The sequence below is a fragment of the Erpetoichthys calabaricus genome, chromosome 4 (assembly GCF_900747795.2).
Source record: "Erpetoichthys calabaricus chromosome 4, fErpCal1.3, whole genome shotgun sequence".
Classification (NCBI taxonomy): Eukaryota; Metazoa; Chordata; class Cladistia; order Polypteriformes; family Polypteridae; genus Erpetoichthys; species Erpetoichthys calabaricus.
Window position 1 is genome coordinate 128022282 of NC_041397.2, and position 20681 is coordinate 128042962.

At 37.0% G+C, this 20681-nt stretch overlaps 1 protein-coding gene across 3 annotated transcripts in view; it reads right to left on the reverse strand.

Annotated features, from left to right (window-relative positions):
* The window catches only part of LOC114651134 (probable ubiquitin carboxyl-terminal hydrolase FAF-X), a 420397-nt gene that overhangs the window by 219628 nt on the left and 180088 nt on the right, over positions 1-20681 (reverse strand). For all 3 annotated transcript variants that reach the window (XM_051926098.1, XM_051926097.1, XM_051926099.1), the window contains exons 9-10: positions 10126-10264; positions 9763-9915 (exon numbers count right to left, since the gene is read on the reverse strand). In XM_051926098.1, the coding sequence (XP_051782058.1) occupies positions 9763-9915; positions 10126-10264 (292 nt within the window). The remainder of the gene's footprint in view (positions 1-9762; positions 9916-10125; positions 10265-20681) is intronic.

The window sequence follows — 20681 nt, forward strand, 5'->3', positions numbered from 1 at the left end:
TACTTATACTTTGAAGACACAGGATTTTCTATATGGTGTTCCACAAGGATCCATCATAGGTCCACTGCGCTTTTCAATCCACATGCTTCCATTAGGTCAGATTATCTCAAGGCATAATGTGAGCTACCACAGCTATGATGATGACACATAACGGTAATTATCAGTAGCACCTGATGACCTCCACTCATTGTCTGTCTTGTGTTTCTGAATGGATGATAAGTAATTTTCTCAAACTAAATCAGGAGAAAACAGAAATCTTAGACAAAAATGGATATAGTGAGGGTATTGGAAATACTCTTGATCCATTAGGCTTAAATGTCAAGATGAAGATAAAGAATTTAGGGTTAATTATTGACTCAGACCTCAATTTTAAATCACACATTAATTAGTTAAGTAGGGACAAATTCTATCACTTAAGGAATATAGTAAAATTGACATCCCTTATAACTTTGGAAGATGCTGAAAAATTAGTTTACACTTTAATTTTAAGTCAACTAGATTACTGTAATGCACTCCTTTCATGACTACCCAAGAAAGACATCAATCGGCTGCAACTAGTGCAGAATGCAGCTGCCAGAATCTTAACTAGGAAAAGAAAATCTGAGCACATCTCACCAGTTTTGATGTCATTACATTGGTTAACTATGCAATTCACATTTATCTTTAAAATATTGCTAATGATTTACAAAGCCTTAAATAATCTCGCTCCTACCTATATTTTGGAATGCCTATCACCTTACACTCCAATTTATAATCTTAGATCTATGAATGAGTGCCTGCTTAGAGTTCCAAGAGCTAAACTTAAAATAAGTGGCAAGGCAGTGTTCTGCTGTTATGCATCAAAAATCTGGAAAAGATTACCGACAGAAATTCACCAGGCTAATACAATGGAGCATTTAAAAAACTAGGGGGCTTTGCCCCCTGCTCGCTTCGCTCGCCAACCCCCGTGTTTGGTTTTCCAGATACACACTTTTAAGATTTTTTTTTTCTTTGAATTGTTGCTATTTCATTAGTTTCACTTTTATTTCAGAACTTCTGTAAAAACAATATTAGTAATCTTGCGAGTCCCAATATGCTGAATCTTTTTCATGAGGTCAAGTTAGGTTTCTCTGTTTGGAATTTCAGCACAGACAAAATGATCTACATAATCAGCAGTTAATAATTTTTTTTTACAAAGTAAAAAATTAAGTAGAGTTCTGCATTGGACTCCTGTCTGTAAAGTCATGCTATTTTCCTCTCACAGTTCCAAAAGTACATGGGGTTACCAAGGTGATACCCCAGCTTTTGTCTAGGTTTTTGTACAAGGGCTAGACAGAACGTTTTTGACTCCTGGGGTAAATGTTGCTTTTTAAATAAGCAGACAGATAAATATATATTAAGTATAACCAATAAATGCATGTGCGGTAAACTCAGTTTTTGAAATTCTCAAGATTCTTTACTTGTCACATGCATAGTTTATACAGGACAACACACAGTGAAATGCATCCTGATCCGCTTATCAAAAACTCTGCAAAGTTAGAAGAATATCAGTTAAATTAACAAAACGTCATAGATTGAAAGATAATAGTATAGTAGAACATAATAAATAAGTAAAATTATGTGAATAAAGTAGAATTAAGTGTTAAGGTGCAATAGTGTAGCAATTATTGTGCAAAACCAAAGTTAGACTGGTGCATAGTTAAATGAGGCAGTTTGTTTGTTTGTGCTACTGCGATCTTTACTTTCTTTTTTATATTTTCTAATTTTCCTACTTTCATATCCTTTAACTTTCTCCACATGTGTATAGCGCTGTTTTTTTTTTTGTTTTTTTTTTGAGCCTTTCTAATTTCACTGGTTTCATAGTCTCTAACCTGCTCTGCATGTGTTTAGCGCCAACATTTGTAAACGTATTTATGAAGTTCTACTTTGTCATTTTACTCATTGTCTTAATTCTGAGCCGTACAGTACAATACATAGAACTGAATAAATCCTCAATACAGTATAAAATTAAAAATTCTAGAAGTACGGAGTAGAATTTCACATTAGATGATATCACATAATATGATTTGGATTTGTTTTAAGTCCTGGAGACCTCATTCATCAAGCTGCCTCCCCCATTTTGCCATTCCACATCTGAAATAGTGCTAATCTGATGAAAGGACCCCTCATTGCCATGTCTCCATTCATCAGGGATGACTTTACCTTACGCAGGCAATCTACAATTTAAAGAGACTGTTATTTTCTTGTGAATTGTTACATATTTTTTCACTTTTACTTTAAAAACTTTTGTAAAAACAATACTTGTTTCTTTATTTCCTGCCCCGTGCGAGGTTACATCTCTTTCTTCCCAGACGTATAATACTGCTTGTGTTGTGAAGGGTGTTGCAGCTGAACGTACGCTAAGGATATGCCTTTGGATCATTTGCTGTCTTTTTGCTGCTTGCTAGCTGCCTCTTCTGCCTGTCACATGTCATTGTTTTAAGAGCTGGGAACACATGATGCTTGCCTGCCAAAAGCAATCCAACAACTGCTAGGTTAGACGTCTGTTGACTTGTTTAAAATGATGGCTCACTGCCTGGTCTCGCGTGACGTTGTAAAAGCAATACCTGTCTTTTATTTCTGGCCACAGGTGTGGTTGAATTCTTTCTTGCAGGATGTATAACGCTGCTTGTGTTGGGGGGGGGTACTTTCTCCACATGTGCATAGCGCCTTTTTTTTTTTTTGAGCCTTTCTAATTTCACTGGTTTCATAGTCTCTAACCTGCTCTGCATGTGTTTAGCGTCAACATTTGTAAACGTCTTTATGAAGTTGTACTTTCTTTTACTCATTGTCTTTTAATTCTGAGCCGGATTGTATGTGCTTTTTTTTCAATTCCACTTGTTCTGGGCTGATAATTACTTTCCTTATTTTCTGAATTTGCACCTCGATTATTCTTTTTGCTCTTTTTTCTGTCCAACGCATTTGAGTCTCTCTTCTCCACGCCCGATTGGACGTGTTTTTTTTCCATTCCACTTGTTCTGGGCTGATCATCACGTTCCTTATTTTCTAAATTTGCACACAGATTATTGTTTTTCTTTTTAGCATTTTTTTCTCTCCATCGCTTTTGGGTCTCTTTTCTCCGCGCTTTTCTTTCTTCTTCGTTTAATTGTCGACGTTTCATTTCTACCGAATTGACCTTATACACTATATGCACTGACAGCCCTGGAGCTGTGTGTGCTGCATGACTTCCTTTACACTACTGATTTTTTTTTTGATATTTCTTGTAAGTAGGGTGTGTCTTGCAAGACTCTCGTTCTATGTTCCCATGAGACGCACCGTGGCAGGTCTGTCTCGCGGGTCTTTAAATTATCTTCCGAGTAGATCACGTATCATAGACTATCAGGACAGGGGATAGGATTTCTTTTTATAATAGAGAGACAAACTGCTAAAAACCCATTATTTTAACATGGCTTTCTCATAGCTATATGTTAGTGTATCCCTGTTAAACTATATTTGCAATGAATTATCCGCATTCCGTACTAATCCATACTATTCCCTGTTGTTCTTTTTCCAGCTTATCTGTGGTGGTGATCTGCAACACCACCATCTGATCGAGACACCAAGCAGTCCCTACATTGATGGATTGAAGACAGTACCCCAGATGTTCACATGACCATCATCATCAAATTCTTTCAAATGAAGACTGAAAACCATGAGGACTGATTTAGATCATTTATGTTAGGTAAAAGGCCCAGGGCTGGGCAGTTTTTTGGCCTTGGAACCACTGCAGATTTTTTTGTTTTTTTTAATCTGTCCTCTTGGCCATGTGACCTTACTTTATTCTTTGTTACTTAGTATTGCCTAATCTTATTTTTGTCTCTATATTATAAAAAAATCCTGGGAGGGAGACCAGGGAGATGAGACGTGATCTTTTCAGAAGACAATTTGACGTCCCGCAAGAGACATTTTAACGTCATACTAAGACAATTTGATGTCCCCCAAAAGACACTTTAACGTCACACGAGACAAGGCAGTGAGACAACATTTAAAACAAGTTCAAGGACATCTAACCAAGCAGTTGTTGGAATGCTTTTGGCAGACAGACATCATGTGCTCCCAGCTCTTAAAACAACGACAAGCAACAAGCAGAACACACAGCTTGCCAACAGCAGCAGCAGGAAGCCAGCAGATGATCCCACTGCTTTTCCTTAGCGTGCATTCAGCCCCCCCACCCTTTCACAACGCGAGCGGCAGAGACACAAAGTGGCAAAAGCACAGCTGATGTACAGGCTTTGAAATGATCGACGTAAAGCGCAACAAGCAGAAAACGCAGCTCACCAGCAGATGATCCGACTGCAGCTCCTTAGCATGGGTTCAGAACCCCCTTCACAACACAAGTGGCAGAGACACGAAGTGGCAAAAGGACAGCTGCTGTACAGGATTTTAAGTCATCAACGTGCAGTACGACAAAAATAACATGCAGCTCGCCAGCAGCAGCAGCAGATCTGATGGCATCTCCTTGGCGTGTGTTCAGCTGCACCCCCCATCACAACACGAGCAGCGTTATACGTCCTGCGAAAAAGATTTAACCACACCCAGGGCCGGAAATAAAAGGACAAGTATTATTTTTACAAAAGTTTTAAAGTAAAAGTGAAAATAATGCATATGTAACAATTCCCATGAAAATAACAATCTCTTTAAATTGTATATCCGGTAAACCAAATCCGTGGGTGGGCAAGCAAAGCAAGCAGGGACAGACCCCCTAGTTTCATATAAACTTTTCTTTTTTCATTGTGTAAAGTACTTTGAGCTACACTATTTGTATGAAAATGTTCCATATAAAAAAAATGTACCTTCTCCAAATCTGAAAGCAGTTCAGCAGTTTTTTTACTTCCTTTTGGTTAAACTGACTAATGCAGCTGTCTAACCATTTTTCTCCACAGACTGTGCATGTGCAAGCAATATCAATTATAGTTAATCCTAAAGATTCTACCAAAAAGCGTGTCTGAATTTAATTCCTTTTAAAACAACCAAATGTTTTATAACATAGTGGTAAGAGCTCTGACAAATAATGCATTTTGATCTCCTACCATATTTGCCTAATAGACTAATGCCTGGCAAAGGTGGCCTCTTCTGGCTAATTTGCAAATGCAACCTGTTGCATTGCTTTTAACTGATGAAATATGCTGTTTCTTCTGTGACAGTAATGCCTGTTAGCAAAAATTCTTTTTAGTGCTGATTTCAACAAAGGAAAAGTAAGCTCTCTACATTCTGTTAATGTTAGCCGCCTTTTGTTTGTATCTAAACACACAGTATCCAACAGCTTAAAAGCTAGCCCACCATCTGGGAAAGTCATATTACATTTACATAAAGTGCTATGAAAAGGTATCTGCCCCATTCCTGCTTTCTTTTTTTTTTTTTTTTTTTTGCATGTTTGTCACACTGAAATGTTTCAGATCACCAAACAAATTTAAATATTAGACAAAGATAACCCAAGTAAAGAAAAAATGCAGTTTTTAAGTAATGATTTTATTTATTAAGGAAAAAAACTCTTGTCAAAAGCAGGCAGGATTCTAAAATTAGCAGCCATCCTTTGCTATCAATATTACAATGATACAATACCTTTGACAAAAGCCACAAACTTTTATCTAACGCTCCGCCACAGCACACACTCCACAAAAAAGTCTGCTCACTTGAAAACCCAGCTGTACTACTCCCAATAGGCATACAGTACAGTAATACTTCAAAAATAGGAGTGCATAAATAAGATATAGAACTTAACAAGTTGATCTTTTTCAGGCCAGGGATGTCCATGTATTTTTTTAGACAATGCAAAACCACATTCTGCACACTTTACAAAGGCATCACTGCAGAATAAGAGAATAGGGATACAGTACTGAACTGCCACCAGTCATAACCTGTCCCTAATAGAGAATTGCGTGGAGAAATTTGAAATGAAAAATGCGACAACAACAATGCCATACTGTTGCACACATTGACGTGTCTGCAGGATGAACGGGACAAAATAACAGCTGAAACACTTCATTGCTTGGTATCTTCTGTGCCAAAATGTCTTAAGACATTACAAAATGGTGAATGTTTTACCATCCAAACTTTTTTTTTTTGAAATGTGTTGTAGGCCTGAAATGCAGGAATGGATGTACATTAAAAAACTAAATGAAGTTGACCAGACAAAACAGGAAATATTCTGGGTTCACACTGTCTGCAATGAAACAAGTCAAAACAGATTTAAGAATCACTGCATTTTTAATTTTTTTTATTTTCCATACCGTCCCAACTTTTTCTGATTTGGGGTTGTATGAAAAAAAGAATAATAATATTAAATTGTAATGAATCAGTTTAAACTGCTTAGGCTTCAGACACAAAAAAGGGGGGAGACCCAAACAAGTACAAAAGGTGATCTAAGACTGTCTAGTGGATTATTTTGGGCTGCAAAATTATTTAGACTTCAGTTATTTCTCGGACAGTGAGTTTCCTAATAGGGTAGTGGCCTGTGAGTATTCATGTTAATTTGCTAAATCCTAAAAATACAAATCCAGGATGAATATTGAGAACATCTTAAGATTCGCTGTACGTACAATGCAGCCACTGACTACTGTTGAAAAAACAATGTGACCTCTTTAAAGTTTTAAAAGCAGTGCAATTAATAGTAATATTTAATATTTCTTATCAACATTGTCAAGTTATTTGATATTCTATTGAACACAATAAAATGACTATTTATAATTACAGGCAAAATAAAAATTAAAAAGAGGGTCCTGAAAAACCTTTTCAAAACCTGGCAGAATCTGACAACTAACATTTTAGAATTAGCAATTTAAATTGAGGAAGTGGATTCTCTCCCTTCTTTTTCTGTTCCATCTATTTTTATTTATTTACATATTTTTACTATTATTAAAGTGCTACTCTGCTGACCTAGCTCTCATTGTCATGGGTAGGGGTCGATTTGTTTAAAACAAGTTTTGTTAAACTTGACGTACATTTATGGAATGTTTTTTTTTTGATTTTTGTGTAAATAAAAGCCAATAACAGTTTACTGTATATGCGTTAATCAAGGTCGCTTACATCTGAAAAAGAGCACTTCTAAGTGTACTGTATATATATATATATATGTATATATATATATATATGTATATATATATATGTATATATATATATATATATGTATATATATATATATATATATATATATATATATATATATATATATATATATATATAAATAAATATATGCTTGCTAATAGAATTGATCTTATTGCACTAAATGTCTAATTTTAAAATAAAATAACCTTTGGGGGGAAAAAAAGAGGGCCCCGAAATATTTTCCAATTTTAAAGAAGGATCTGTTTATAAAAAGAGCTTAGAATCCACTGCCTTTAGTACAATTCTTAACTAACCTTTATAAGTTTGGCATTTACTTAAAATACTTACAGCATGTACTGTAACATATATTATTGTAGAAGATGCTTATTCTTCCATGAAAGGCGCTCACTTCCAGGAGAAATTTATTATCGAGTCACTTTTGAATATCATATATGTTACAATGTACAAGTAGTGGTGACTGTAAGAGCCATTTTCCTTGTTCTATAAGATTCATGAATATTTCTTAGATGACAATGCATAAATAACGGGAGGTTCCTATAACCCCCGTAAATAGAATCATATTGGCATATTCTTACCATTTCTAACAGCTTGGAGTAAACATTGCTCTTCAGTTAGCTAGTGATAGCCTTGCCTTGTATAAGGTGTAGAGGCATACGGTTTTTAACCGTGATCGCACGTGACCGCGCCTGTGCACTTGCCTATGAGCCAACCGGCTTACAAGCCTTTTGATTGTGTGAAGTAAATATGTAAGAAAACAACACTTAATTTATGTGTTGTGCCGTACGTAAAGCGTACAGAAAAAGAAATTAAGAACCTTTAAGTAGAGAAGAAGAAATGTGATCGCACGTAACAGTGCTCGATGGCCTATGGGCTCTTTGAACGTGAGAAATAACAAGTAAAGAAAACTTGTTTACTTAAGTACCGCACCGTACGCTATGGCGTACAGAAGAAGAAATTAAGAACCTTTAAGCATAGAAATAACTGAAGTCTTTCAAGAAAAGCTAAGTTTAAAGAAGATACATTTTTCCTTTTTTTTTGCCTTTTATTTTTACGTGTATAACTATTTTTTTCTTTCATTCTTGTGTGGATTATTTGCTTTTACTTTTCACTAAATACCTTTAAAATGAACTTTTGGACTCCGAGAATTCTTTTGACACGCGTCTTACCCGTGCTTGATGACACCTTATATATTTCAGCAGCTACAGTGATCATGTACCATTCAATTAGATAATTCAAGAAGTGATCTTGTAAGCTAAAGGGCATTGTTTTGACATAAACAATATATATACAGCTTGGGAGTTTAAGATTGATTTAACCACAGGACACCCAAGTAACTGCAACCCAAGACAACACTGGTTAATTTTCATTACTTGTCAATTAACATTGTAATATTTTCCATGAAGTATTCACAATGTACACTGCCTGGCCAAAAAAAAGTCGCCACCAAAAAAAAAGTTCACACACTCTAATAACCGCCGTTGGACCGCCTTTAGCTTTGATTACGGCACGCATTCGCTGTGGCATTGTTTCGATAAGCTTCTGCAATGTCACAAGATTTAGTTCCATCCAGGGTTACATTAATTTTTCACCAAGGTCTTGCATTGATGATGGTAGAATCTGACCGCTGCGCAAAGCCTTCTCCAGCACATCCCAAAGATTCTCAATGGGGTTACGGTCTGGACTCCGTGGTGGCCAATCCATGTGTGAAAATGATGTCTCATGCTCCCTGAACCACTCTTCCACAATTTGAGCCCGATGAATCCTGGCATTGTCATCTTGGAATATGCCCGTGCCATCAGGGAAGAAAAAATCTAATTGATGGAATAACCTGGTCAGTCAGTATATTCAGGTAGTCAGCTGACCTCATTCTTGGAGCACATACTGTTGCTGAACCTAAACCTGAGTTCTACTATTGTTTTTCTTCGATTTGATTTCACCAAATGTTTAAGTGATCACCGATCACGATCATTCAGGATTTTTTTCCTTGAAGACGATGGGTCCCCACTATCCTTCCAGTTTTTAATAATGCGTCGGACAGTTCTTAACCCAATTTTAGTAGTTTCTGCAATCTCCTTAGATGTTTTCTCTGCTTGATGCATGCCAATGATTTGACCCTTCTCAAACAGACTAACATCTTTTCCACGACCACGAGATGTGTCTTTCGACATGGTTGTTTAAGAAATGAGAAGCAACTCATTGCACCAGTTGGGGTTAAATAACTTGTTGCCAGTTGAAAGATAATCGCCCATGCAGTAATTATCCAATAGGAGGCTCGTACCTATTTGCTTAGTTAAATCCAGGTGGCGACTTTTTTTTTTTGGCCAGGTAGTGTATATTTCAACGTGGTATTGTTTATGGTATATTTCAAAATGTACTTTCTTGAAATTGTCAACACATGTACTTCTTCCTTTGCAATTGCCATTGTTGCTGAAGTTCACTAAACTTGAAAATTACAAAAATTTTATATGAAATATGAAAAGTCAATGATTACTTTCATTTAATATATAAAGAAGTGAAAATTGTGTAAAGAGCTAGTAACAATAGTTCTCCAGTGAGTTTCAATTTATACTATTTATATCTTATTTTTAAAAACCTGACGATGCTTAGTAAATCAAATGGAAATTTCAACTGAGCAAAAATAATACCCTGCAACACACAATACAAATTTAAGCTATTTACCTGTGCTGCCCAGATATTGTCTAGATCCTGAAGTGTTAATGCCTTTTCTTTAATTACAAATCGTAAGATCTTTTCAAGTTTTTCCACATATTGCGGCTGATGTAGACTATCTCTTAGCACAATAGATAAAATGTTATTCTGTTGAATCCACTCCTACAAAACAGAACAGGGACATAATACATCTCTTATATAAACATTTATTGCCTTTTCCTAATAAAGGAGTGAAGTAAAAAATAAATGAAAACTTGGTCCATTAACCTCAACTTTTGTTTTATCAGTAAGCTTGAATATCAATTACAGTGAAAAGCCAAAGACATTAGGAATTGATACATGCACAGTTTTGATCAGAATTTAAGTACTTACTGCCATACGCTCTGCCGTTAGCCATTCTTCTTCCTCTGGATTGCCATGCCGGTGAGTGTAATAGGAAACACTGGATATCACTTTATTAACTTCATTTAGTGCATTCATTTTACCATTAAAAGATGAAATTTGTAATAACCTATAAAAACAGGTGAAAGCAAGGGGAATTAAAGTATGTCACCAGGAAAATTCACTGTGATAAAATTCATAAGCACTTCAAAAGTTGTCCTCAACTAAAAAATAACAAAAGTATAAAATAAATGCTATTTATAATCATAAAACTAGATATATTAAAGCAGTAGCAAAAAACAGAACTCTAACAGACTTGTACATTTTAAACAACCAGTTCTGTCACTATCAAAAACACTAAGTAATGTTCACATAAATGAAAGTTTTACTTGATGAATAAGATTTTCTTGGTAAAAATGTTTGCTATGTTTCAGAATCAGAATCACATTTATTTGCCAAGTATGCATGCATACAAGGAATTTGACTCTGGTTTTGATGACTGTCCAGGTATAAGTTACATAAACAACATACACATAACTGTTAATCACATGCATGAGATTTTAAATAATAAAAAAAAAGAATGTAAAAATATGTATGCATACAAAGTGCAGTATGCAGTAGTAGCAATACGAAAACAATATTGCAAGACCCTGGGGGGCTCAGGGGTGAGCTGCCCAGACTGATTAAGCCGAATTAACCATGTGTGAGCTTGATGGCCTGTGGGGGAAAAAACTGCTGTTATATCTGCTTGCTTTGATATATATTGACACCTGGCTGATGGAAAAAGTTCAAAAAGGTTGCTGCCTGCATGGATCCCTTTTTCTTTTCACAGTTTGCCTAACAGCCACCACTCAGCCAACTCTGGACTAGAAGGAAAGAGGGAATTTCAACAAGATAACCGACAGACTTTAACCCAATAAATTATGGTAAACGTCATTTTATTTGATATCCGAGTACTTCTTTGTGTCATATTGTGTGTTACTGGCTGACCAATTTTTATTTTTTTATTTCTCGTATTAGGAATTTGTTAGTTTCCGCATATCTCTTGGGGTCAGAGCGCAGGGTCAGCCATTGTACAGCGCCCCTGGAGCAATTACAGGTTAAGGGTCTTGCTCAAGGGCCTGGCAGAGTAGGATCTCTTTTGGCATTTGAACTTATAGTGGAGGGCACAGGAAAAGAATAGAGTTATAATGTACTAGAAATGGCTAAAACTTGCCACTATAGGCCAAAAAGGGCATGTACCCTTTGTTTATCACATACTTGAGGCAACACTACCAGCCATAATACACTTTGCATAGAAGCACAAAGAAAAGCGGTGGTGGAGCTGTAGAGGAAGCAGTCTTTATTTCTTCCTCTACAGATGAATCAACCAACAAATGATCACAAACTAGCAATAAAATAAATATATATGTCATTGTGCTCACAGAGTTATAGTCTTCGAGGCACTGACTGGCCATGAGCCCCCCAGCATTTTTTTTAAAGGCTCACTTCACAAATACTGGCACATCATTTTGCACTTTTTTCCACCAATAAAACAGAAATACATTGTAAATATTAATAATTCTTTGATTATTATTATTATTTTATAGGGTCTCAGTTTTCTGACCCTTGGAGGGCACTTTAATGTTTGTTTTGATGGACGCTGTTCCATGTGGCTAATTCTTATACATTTGACCCACATTGTCCTCCTTTACATGGACCTGGCATGCAGTCACAGAAACTCAAAGAAAGGTTTATGCTACTCCATAACAGCAGTTAATGTATGTGTGCCAGTGACTCGCATCAGACCCACACAGCCACAATTGCAATGACCTGCACACTTTGTCATCGATATTTGGCCATACAGCCAAATGATCAGTCCCAAATGGAGCTATAAGTTTGTGGAGCAAAGGCAATAAATGATAACATGTCGCAAATATAAAAAACCGTCAGAGAAATAAATTCCCACAACAAGCACTTAAAAAAAGTCAAGTTTACTGAGTGTATTGTTCAACAGGCTGGTTCCTGCCATGTGCCCAATGCTACATACAGGCAAAGTAACCACCTCTTGCAACTATGAACTGAGCAAAATAGGTATAGAAATTGAATAAACAGATGAGAGTATGGAAAGATGTCATTTTATCACCCTCAAACTATACACTTAACTATCTACATGGAATTTCAAAGAAACAATAACTTGATCCTTGTAAAGCACTATTTTAGCATTACAGTATGTATAACTCATAGCACTTTTACACTTGTACATGTAGAACATGTTTAACATGCAAGGAAAAAAGGAAAGAGCATCTATTAAATTTCAACTACAAAGTTATAGACAACAGTTATTAAAAAAATTTCAGTAAGCTAAAGAGGGCCAGAGGGAATTAACAGTGATAATGTTTTAAATGCCAGGGCATTTAAAACATATCGTGAGTCAAAATCCTGACACACCAAGCGGAGATATGCAAGGTACCCTAGTTCATATTACATTTATTAAAATAAAATTTGCCTTACAGTCCAGAAGCAAATAAAAAAGGTTCATGAGCACATCAGTGTATGATGGACCTAGAGCAATGGGGGCATAAGTTACTTATTCCGATTATGTTAACAGTAGGGTTGTGTGGGATACCGGTACTAAAAAAGTACCAAAAAAAAAAAAAAAAAAATCACATTTTTAAAATGGTACAGTTCCAGTAGTAAAGAGTATTTTTGGAAGACTAGAGCTCTCTGTTGTTCAGCTCTATGATGTGCTGTATTTGTGCTGCAGACTAGATATCTGCATTTCTACAAAACCCGACTCATTTTTATTTCAGCGCTAGACTAAAATTTAACAGTAGTGAACAGGTGTAGGCAAGTTCACTTTGTTGCTAAGTGGGCAGTCAAAGCATTAATGTCTGAGAAAATACATGAAAATAATTTACTAATGATCTTTTATAATTAATACAGCTTCACTGAAACAAAAAAAAAATCACAAAAATCAGAAAAGAAGATAACATTTATGTGTCTCTTATGACACTATTCTTTCTTTTCTAATGAATCATTGCAGGCATAGCAGTGCATACACATAGCAGCAAGTAGGGCATGTGCATGATTGTGATTACTGGTTGGAGTGTTATTTTATTCCCCATTACTTTGTTATGTGTACCAACTTACCTTCACGTGTTCCAAGTTAGCGTAATGTTCTGTTGTGATGAGATCAGCTTGATACTTGCAGTTGTGTGTGTGAATTGCAAGTATTTAAGTGCTTGGCTTAGCAGTATGCTTGCCAAAGAAGCATCAATCAAGAAGGGTGGCTAGATTTTGTTATTAAAAGTGGCAAAGAAATAATTAAAACTTGACACATGCTTTCATGCACAATGGATCTTTCTTAATTTTCCTAATAAAAACAATCTGATCAACTTAAATGTCTTTGTTTATATTCAATTACTTAACTTGCACTACTCACATCTGTGTGTGATCCCTCTTTAATCCAAGCAATCCAATACAAACATTTCTGAGACAAGTACATAAACTGACAAAGCTAAACTCTTTGGCATTCCTGATTTGTGCACCTATGTTGGCTTGAATAAACTGTCTCCTTAGTATCTTGTTCTAGATGAATATGCAAACACATACATGTGGAGTGTGGGTTTGTGTGTGTGCTACTTGTCATTATCTAATGCCTATGAGCAACTCCCTATGGCTCTAAACTGGATTAAGCAGTTTAAAAAAAAAATAGACTGACACATATTTAGTAACAGTAGCATTGCGATTTTCTGGACGTTTATGCAAGTATTTAGCAACCCCAATTCTGTTCTCTTTTGTATTTTTTGTACATATTTAGTAAATGCAAGTCTGTTTCAAGGTTTTGTTGAGTATACGTAGCAACCGCAAGTCTGTTAACTCCATTGCTCTCAGAAATTTTTGTGCATACTTGGCCACACATTTTTGTGCCTGATTTTATCTATATATCTAGTACAGCACATATGTTTTCCTGTTTAATTAGTATAGTTTTTTGATAAAGCAAAAAATGTATTTGAATGCAATGTTTAGCATAACCAATTTTGAGTTTGAGCAAGATCAATAGTAGTAATGGGTTTGTCATAGTCTTTCAGCTGCTCCCGTTAGGGGTTGCCACAGCAGATCATCTTTTTCCATATCTTTCTGTCCTCTGTATCTTATTCTGTTACACCCACCACCTGCATGTTCTCTCTCACCACATCCATAAACCTCCTCTTAGGCCTTCCTCTTTTCCTTTATCCTGGCAGCTCTATCCTTAACATCCTTCTCCCAATATACTCAGCATCTCTCCTCTGCACATCTCCAAACCAACGCAATCTTGCCTCTCTGACTTTGTCTCCCAACCGTCCAACTTGAGCTGAACCTCTAATGTACTCACTTCTAATCCTATCCATTCTCGTCACACCCAATGCAAATCTTAGCATCTTTTAAGTTTTGTAAACATCAAAATAACCTACACATAAAGCTCCTGAGAAGTACAATCTATTAACTGGCCGACCATTTACTCCAAATTTAGCAAATACACCATTTCTGTAAACTTTTACAAATGTTGAGTCAACTAAACAAAATAAACATGCAATTGAATTGGCTCCTCAGTGATGCTCCTGAAGAGAGATTTTTGGGCCAAGGCCAGGAGAAATGCACATGTTTTAAAGCTTTTCCAATGGAAAATAACTCTGTTCTAATAAACAGACTTGACTTGAAAACGTATTTATAAAAACAGCACATAAACTATTCACGGATAAAATGTACTCATTAATTGGGACAAAAGTTCAAAATAACAGAAAAATAGTGAAATGCAAAGCAAAAACTTTCTGTGTAACCTCTTTCAGTTTTCCAAAAATTATTGTGTCTAGATTAACATGATTTCCTGAAACTAGACAATTTGAATCTTTGTTAAATTGTCAAGATGTTCTACTTCTAATTTGTTACTCAGCTTTGTGTTAATTGTATTTGTCAAGCTGCATCTCCATTTACTATTAACACTGGAAGCTTCATAAGTTCCACAAGCATCCTATAGAAGTACAACTTTATAAAATTTCTCCTGTTACTGTCTCAAACATTTTCACCACTCCATTTTACATTTTTTCAGATTTAAATACTTTAAATTCTTGAAACCACTGACAAAGCTACTATCTTTGTTAAAAGTGTACTATACAGCCAACTGTTGATCATGTATAAAGTAGGGATGGTTACAGTTTTACAAATAAACGTTAATACACTACTTCAGATTGACTACTGTGCTTTTATAACACATGGACTGTGTTGAAAACACTGTCAAGTGTTCGATAAAAAGTACAATCGGCTCCACGGGTTTGTCATTAATAATCTACGAGAAATTATTTTGTGAGTTTTGCAAACAGTAAACAGATCATTGCTACAAGAGGACTCTTGACCAATGAATGAGGGGGACAGTTAGATCTTCAAGTCAAATGCACAGCATTATGGGAATGCTATCTTTCCTGTTTACTGTTAAAACTGCCTTTCCAGAAGTAATTCTGAACTATTTAGCAAAGAATATACACATTTTGCACATACTGAATGAATATCGGGCATGAAGACTATAAAACATGAGTCACTCAAGAATTCTTTTTTTCTTCTATGAACATTTTTCATTCACATAATTACCGGTTTTTCATAATTAGCTGCCGCAGGGCACAGTTCAGTGTAAATATTCAAAACGTAGTTTCTCTATAAAAACATGATTAAAAATTTTTCTCGATCATGAAATCCATGAAACAATTGCTGCAGCTACATCAGCAAGTGTGAAGACAGTGCATGTTACAAATGTGGTGTAGTATACAGTACAGAAATTACATATCATTTACGTTTTTTAATTAAAGCTACAGTATTAGGAGGTGAAATGGGGGGCCCAAAAAGTATTCACGTATGTTTGCATTTGCATGTGTTCTGCACCCCTAAACCCTGTGAATTGCAAGATAACTAAATAATTACACATACATGGCAAGCAAATTGGCCATTTGGCATTTTAATAAAACTATAGCAGAAGGCAGTGACAGTGGCTCTGCTCTTTTCGCCCAAAGGAGACTGAACTAGTCATTGAATGGGATGAGTTTTACACCTGTTGGTAAGGCAAAGTAATTATTACCAGAACAATTTTAATTGTAGTCCACTCTGAAACACTTATATCAATTAGGCTGCATGTTCACATCTCACTAAAGATTACTGAGTATTTACCTTCTACAAAAAGACAGAAAAAAAAGACAGAAAAAATATCCAAGGTTAAATTGGTTCTGCTCAAATTAGAATGCAAGTAAAATTACGTCATTTAAGGGAATCAGACGGCAGTAAAATTAGAGGTACCCTAAGTTCTTGTCAATAAGCCGCGGCTTATCTAAGGAAAAAAGTTGTGAAAATGAAAAAATAGAATATCGGCTTATACATAAGTCCGGCTTATACATCCATCGCGGGGGTTGCGTTCCAGAGCCACCCGCGAAATAAGAATATCCGCGAAGTAGAAACCATATGTTTATATGGTTATTTTTATATTGTCATGCTTGGGTCACAGATTTGCGCAGAAACACAGGAGGTTGTAGAGAGACAGGAACGTTATTCAAACACTGCAAACAAACATTTGTCTCTTTTTCAAAAGTTTAAACTGTGCTCCATGACAAGACAGAGATGACAGTTCAGTCTCACAATGAAAAGAATGCAAACATATCTTCCTCTTCAAAGGAGCAAAGAAATCAATAGGGCTGTTTGCTTTTAAGTATGCGAAGCACCGCGGCACAAAGCTGTTGAAGGCGGCAGCTCACACCCCCTCCGTCAGGAGCAGACAAAGAGAGAGATAGAGAGAGACAGAGTTTGTTTTTCAAGCAAAAATCAATACGTGCCCTTCGAGCTTTTAAGTATGCGAAGCACTGTGCAGCATGTCTTTTCAGGAATCAGCTTTACAAAAGATAGCAACGTGAAGATAATCTTTCAGCATTTTTAGACGAGCGTCCGTATCGTCTAGGTGTGCAAACAGCCCCCCTGCTCAATCCCCATACGTCAGGATCACAGATAGTCAGCGCAAGAGAGAGACAACAGTAAGCCGGGTAGCTTCTCAGCCATCTGCCAATAGTGTCCCTTGTATGAAATCAACTGGGCAAACCAACTGAGGAAGCATGTACCAGAAATTAAAAGACCCATTGTCCGCAGAAATCCGCGATATATATTTAAATATGCTTACATATAAAATCACAATTTAAATGACCGCTACGCGCTCGTGTTGACTCGGCGACGCCCAGAGCAGAAAGAACGCGCTCCGGCCGCTCCAACCGCGCCATGCGGGGAGTGAGAGAGACGGCAATATCTCACACTCTCTCCCCCCTTAAAGAAATTAAATGGGCGCGAGTGAGACCACTGACCTCCCTCCCTTCTATTAGTTATAGGTTATAGTACGTTCGGCTTATCCATGAGTCCGGCTTATCTATGATACGATTTTATTTTAAAAATTCGTATGATTTTTGGTCTCCGGCTAATACATGAGTCCGGCTTATAGACAAGAACTTAGGGTAATAATTACTGTACCTGACCACCTTATGTAAAACTAATGCCATCCAAATGAGACTTAAATCCGAAGTATGGTCCTGTTTTTTTTCCCCAAAAGTGTTGAAAAGAAATTAACTGAGTTGGACTACCCTATATGCAGAACATGCAAAGAAATTTTCAGGGAAAAAGGAAAAGTTTATCAAATATAATAAGTATCTTCGATGCCATCACCTGCTATTATACAGTCATATGAAAAAGTTTGGAAACCCCTCTTAATTCTTTGGATATTTGTTTATTATTGGCTGAGCTTTCAAAGTAGCAATTTCCTTTTAATATATGACATGACTTATGGAAACAGTAGTATTTCGGCAGGGAATTTAAGTTTATTGGATTAACAGAAAATATGCAATATGCATCATAACACAATTAGACAGGTGCATAAATTTGGGCACCCCAACATAAATATTACATCAATACTTAGTTGAGCCTTCCTGTGCAAATATAACAGCCTCTAGACGCCTCCTATAGCCTTTGATGAGTGTCTGGATTCTGGATGGAGGTATTTATGACCATTCTTCCATAGAAAATTTCTCCAGTTCAGTTAAATTTGAAGGCAGCCGAGCACAGACAGCCTGCTTCAAATCATCCCATAGATTTTCGATGATATTCAAGTCAGGGGAATGTGACGGCCATTCCAGAACATTATACTTCTCCCTCTGCATGAATGCCTTTGTAGATTTCGAACTGTGTTTCAATTCACTGTCTTGTTGGAATATCCAACCCGAGTAACTTCAACTTTGTGACTGATGCCTGAACATTACCCTGAAGAATTTGTTGATATTGGGTTGAATTTATCCGACCCTCGAATTTCACAAAGGCCCCAGTTCCTGAACTAGCCACACAGCACCACAGCATGATGGAACCTCCACCAAATTTGACAGTAGGTAGCGGGTGTTTTTCTTGGAATGCGGTGTTGTTCTTCCGCTTTGCAAAGCACTTTTTGTTATGACCAAATAACTCAATTTTTGTCTCATCAGTCAAAAGCACTTTGTTCCAAAAAGAAATCTGGCTTGTCTAAATGGCATTTGCATACAACAAATGACTATTTGTGGCGTGAGTGCAGAAAGGGCTTCTATCTCATCACCCTGCCATACAGATGTTCTTTGTGCAAATGGCACTGAATTGTAGAATGATATACAGATACACCATCTGCAGCAAGATGTTCTTGCAGGTCTTTGGAGGTGATCTGTGGGTTGTCTGTAACCATTCTCACAATCCTGCGCATATGCAGCTCCTGTATTTTTCTTGGACTGCCAGACCTGGGTTTAACAGCAACTGTGCCTGTGGCCTTCCATTTCCTGATTACATTCCTTACAGTTGAAACTGACAGTTTAAACCTCTGAGATAGCTTTATGTAGCCTTCCCCTAAACCATGATACTGAACAATTTTTGTTTTCAGATCTTTTGAGAGTTGCTTTGAGGATCCCATGCTGTCCCTCTTCAGAGGAAAGTCAAAGAGAAACACAACTTGCAATTGACCACCTTAAACACCTTTTCTCATGATTGGATACACCTGTCTATGAAGTTCAAGGCTTAACGAGCTAATCCAACCAATCTGGTGTTTCAAGTAATCAGTATTGAGCAGTTACAGAGGGGCAAAAAAGTATTTAGTCAGCCACCAATTGTGCAAGTTCTCCCACTTAAAAAGATGAGAGAGGCCTGTAATTATCATCATAGGTATATCTCAACTATGAGAGACAAAATGAGAAAAACAAAATCCAGAAAATCACATTGTCTGATTTTTGAAGAATGTATTTGCAAATTATGGTGGAAAAAAGTATTTGGTCAATAACAAAGGTTCATCTCAATACTTTGTTATATACCCTTTGTTGGCAATGACAGAGGTCAAACGTTTTCACAAGTCTTCACAAGGTTTTCACACACTGTTGCTGGTATTTTGTCCCATTCCTCCATGTAGATCTCCTCTAGAGCAGTGATGTTTTGGGGCTGTCGCTGGGCAACATGGACTTTCAACTCCCTCCAAAGATTTTCTATGGGGTTCAGATCTGGAGACTGGCTAGGCCACTCCAGGACCTTGAAATGCTTCTTACGAAGCCACTCCTTTGTTACCCGGGCGGTGTGTTTGGGATCATTGTCTTGCTGAAAGACCCAGCCACGTTTCATCTTCAATGCCCTTGCTGATGGAAGGAGGTTTTCACTCAAAATCTGACGATACATGGCCCCATTCATTCTTTCCTTTACACGGATCAGTAATCCTGGTCCCTTTGCAGCAAAACAGCCACAAAGCATGATGTTTCCACCCCCATGCTTTACAGTAGTATGGAGTTCTTTGGATGCAACTCAGCATTCTTTCTCCTCCAAACACGACGAGTAGAGTTGAAACCAAAATAGAACTTTTTTGTATAATCTGACCATATGACATTCTCCCAGTCCTCTTCTGGATCATCCAAATGCTCTCTAGCAAACTTCAGATGGGCCTGCACATGTACTGGCTTAAGCAGGGGGACACGTCTAGCACTGCAGGATTTGAGTCACTGGCGGCGTAGTGTGTTACTGATGGTACCCTTTGTTACTTTGGTCCCAGCTCTCTGCAGGTCATTCACTAGGTCCCCCCGTGTGGTTCTGGGACTTTTGCTCACCGTTCTTGTGATCATTTTGACCCCACGGGGTGAGATCTTGCGTGGAGCCCTAGATCGAGGGAGATTATCAGTGGTCTTGTATGTCTTCCATTTTCTAATAATTGCTCCCACAGTTGATTTCTTCACACCAAGCTGCTTACCTATTACAGATTCAGTCTTCCCAGCCTGGTGCAGGTCTACAATTTTGTTTCTGGTGTCCTTTGACAGCTCTTTGGTCTTGGCCATAGTGGAGTTTGGAATGTGACTGTTTGAGGTTGTGGACAGGTGTCTTTTATATTGATAGCGAGTTCAAACAGGTGCCATTAATACAGGTAATGAGTGGAGGACAGAGGAGCCTCTTACGGAAGAAGTTACAGGTCTGTGAGAGCCAGAAATCTTCCTTGTTTGTAGGTGACCAAATACTTATTTTCCACC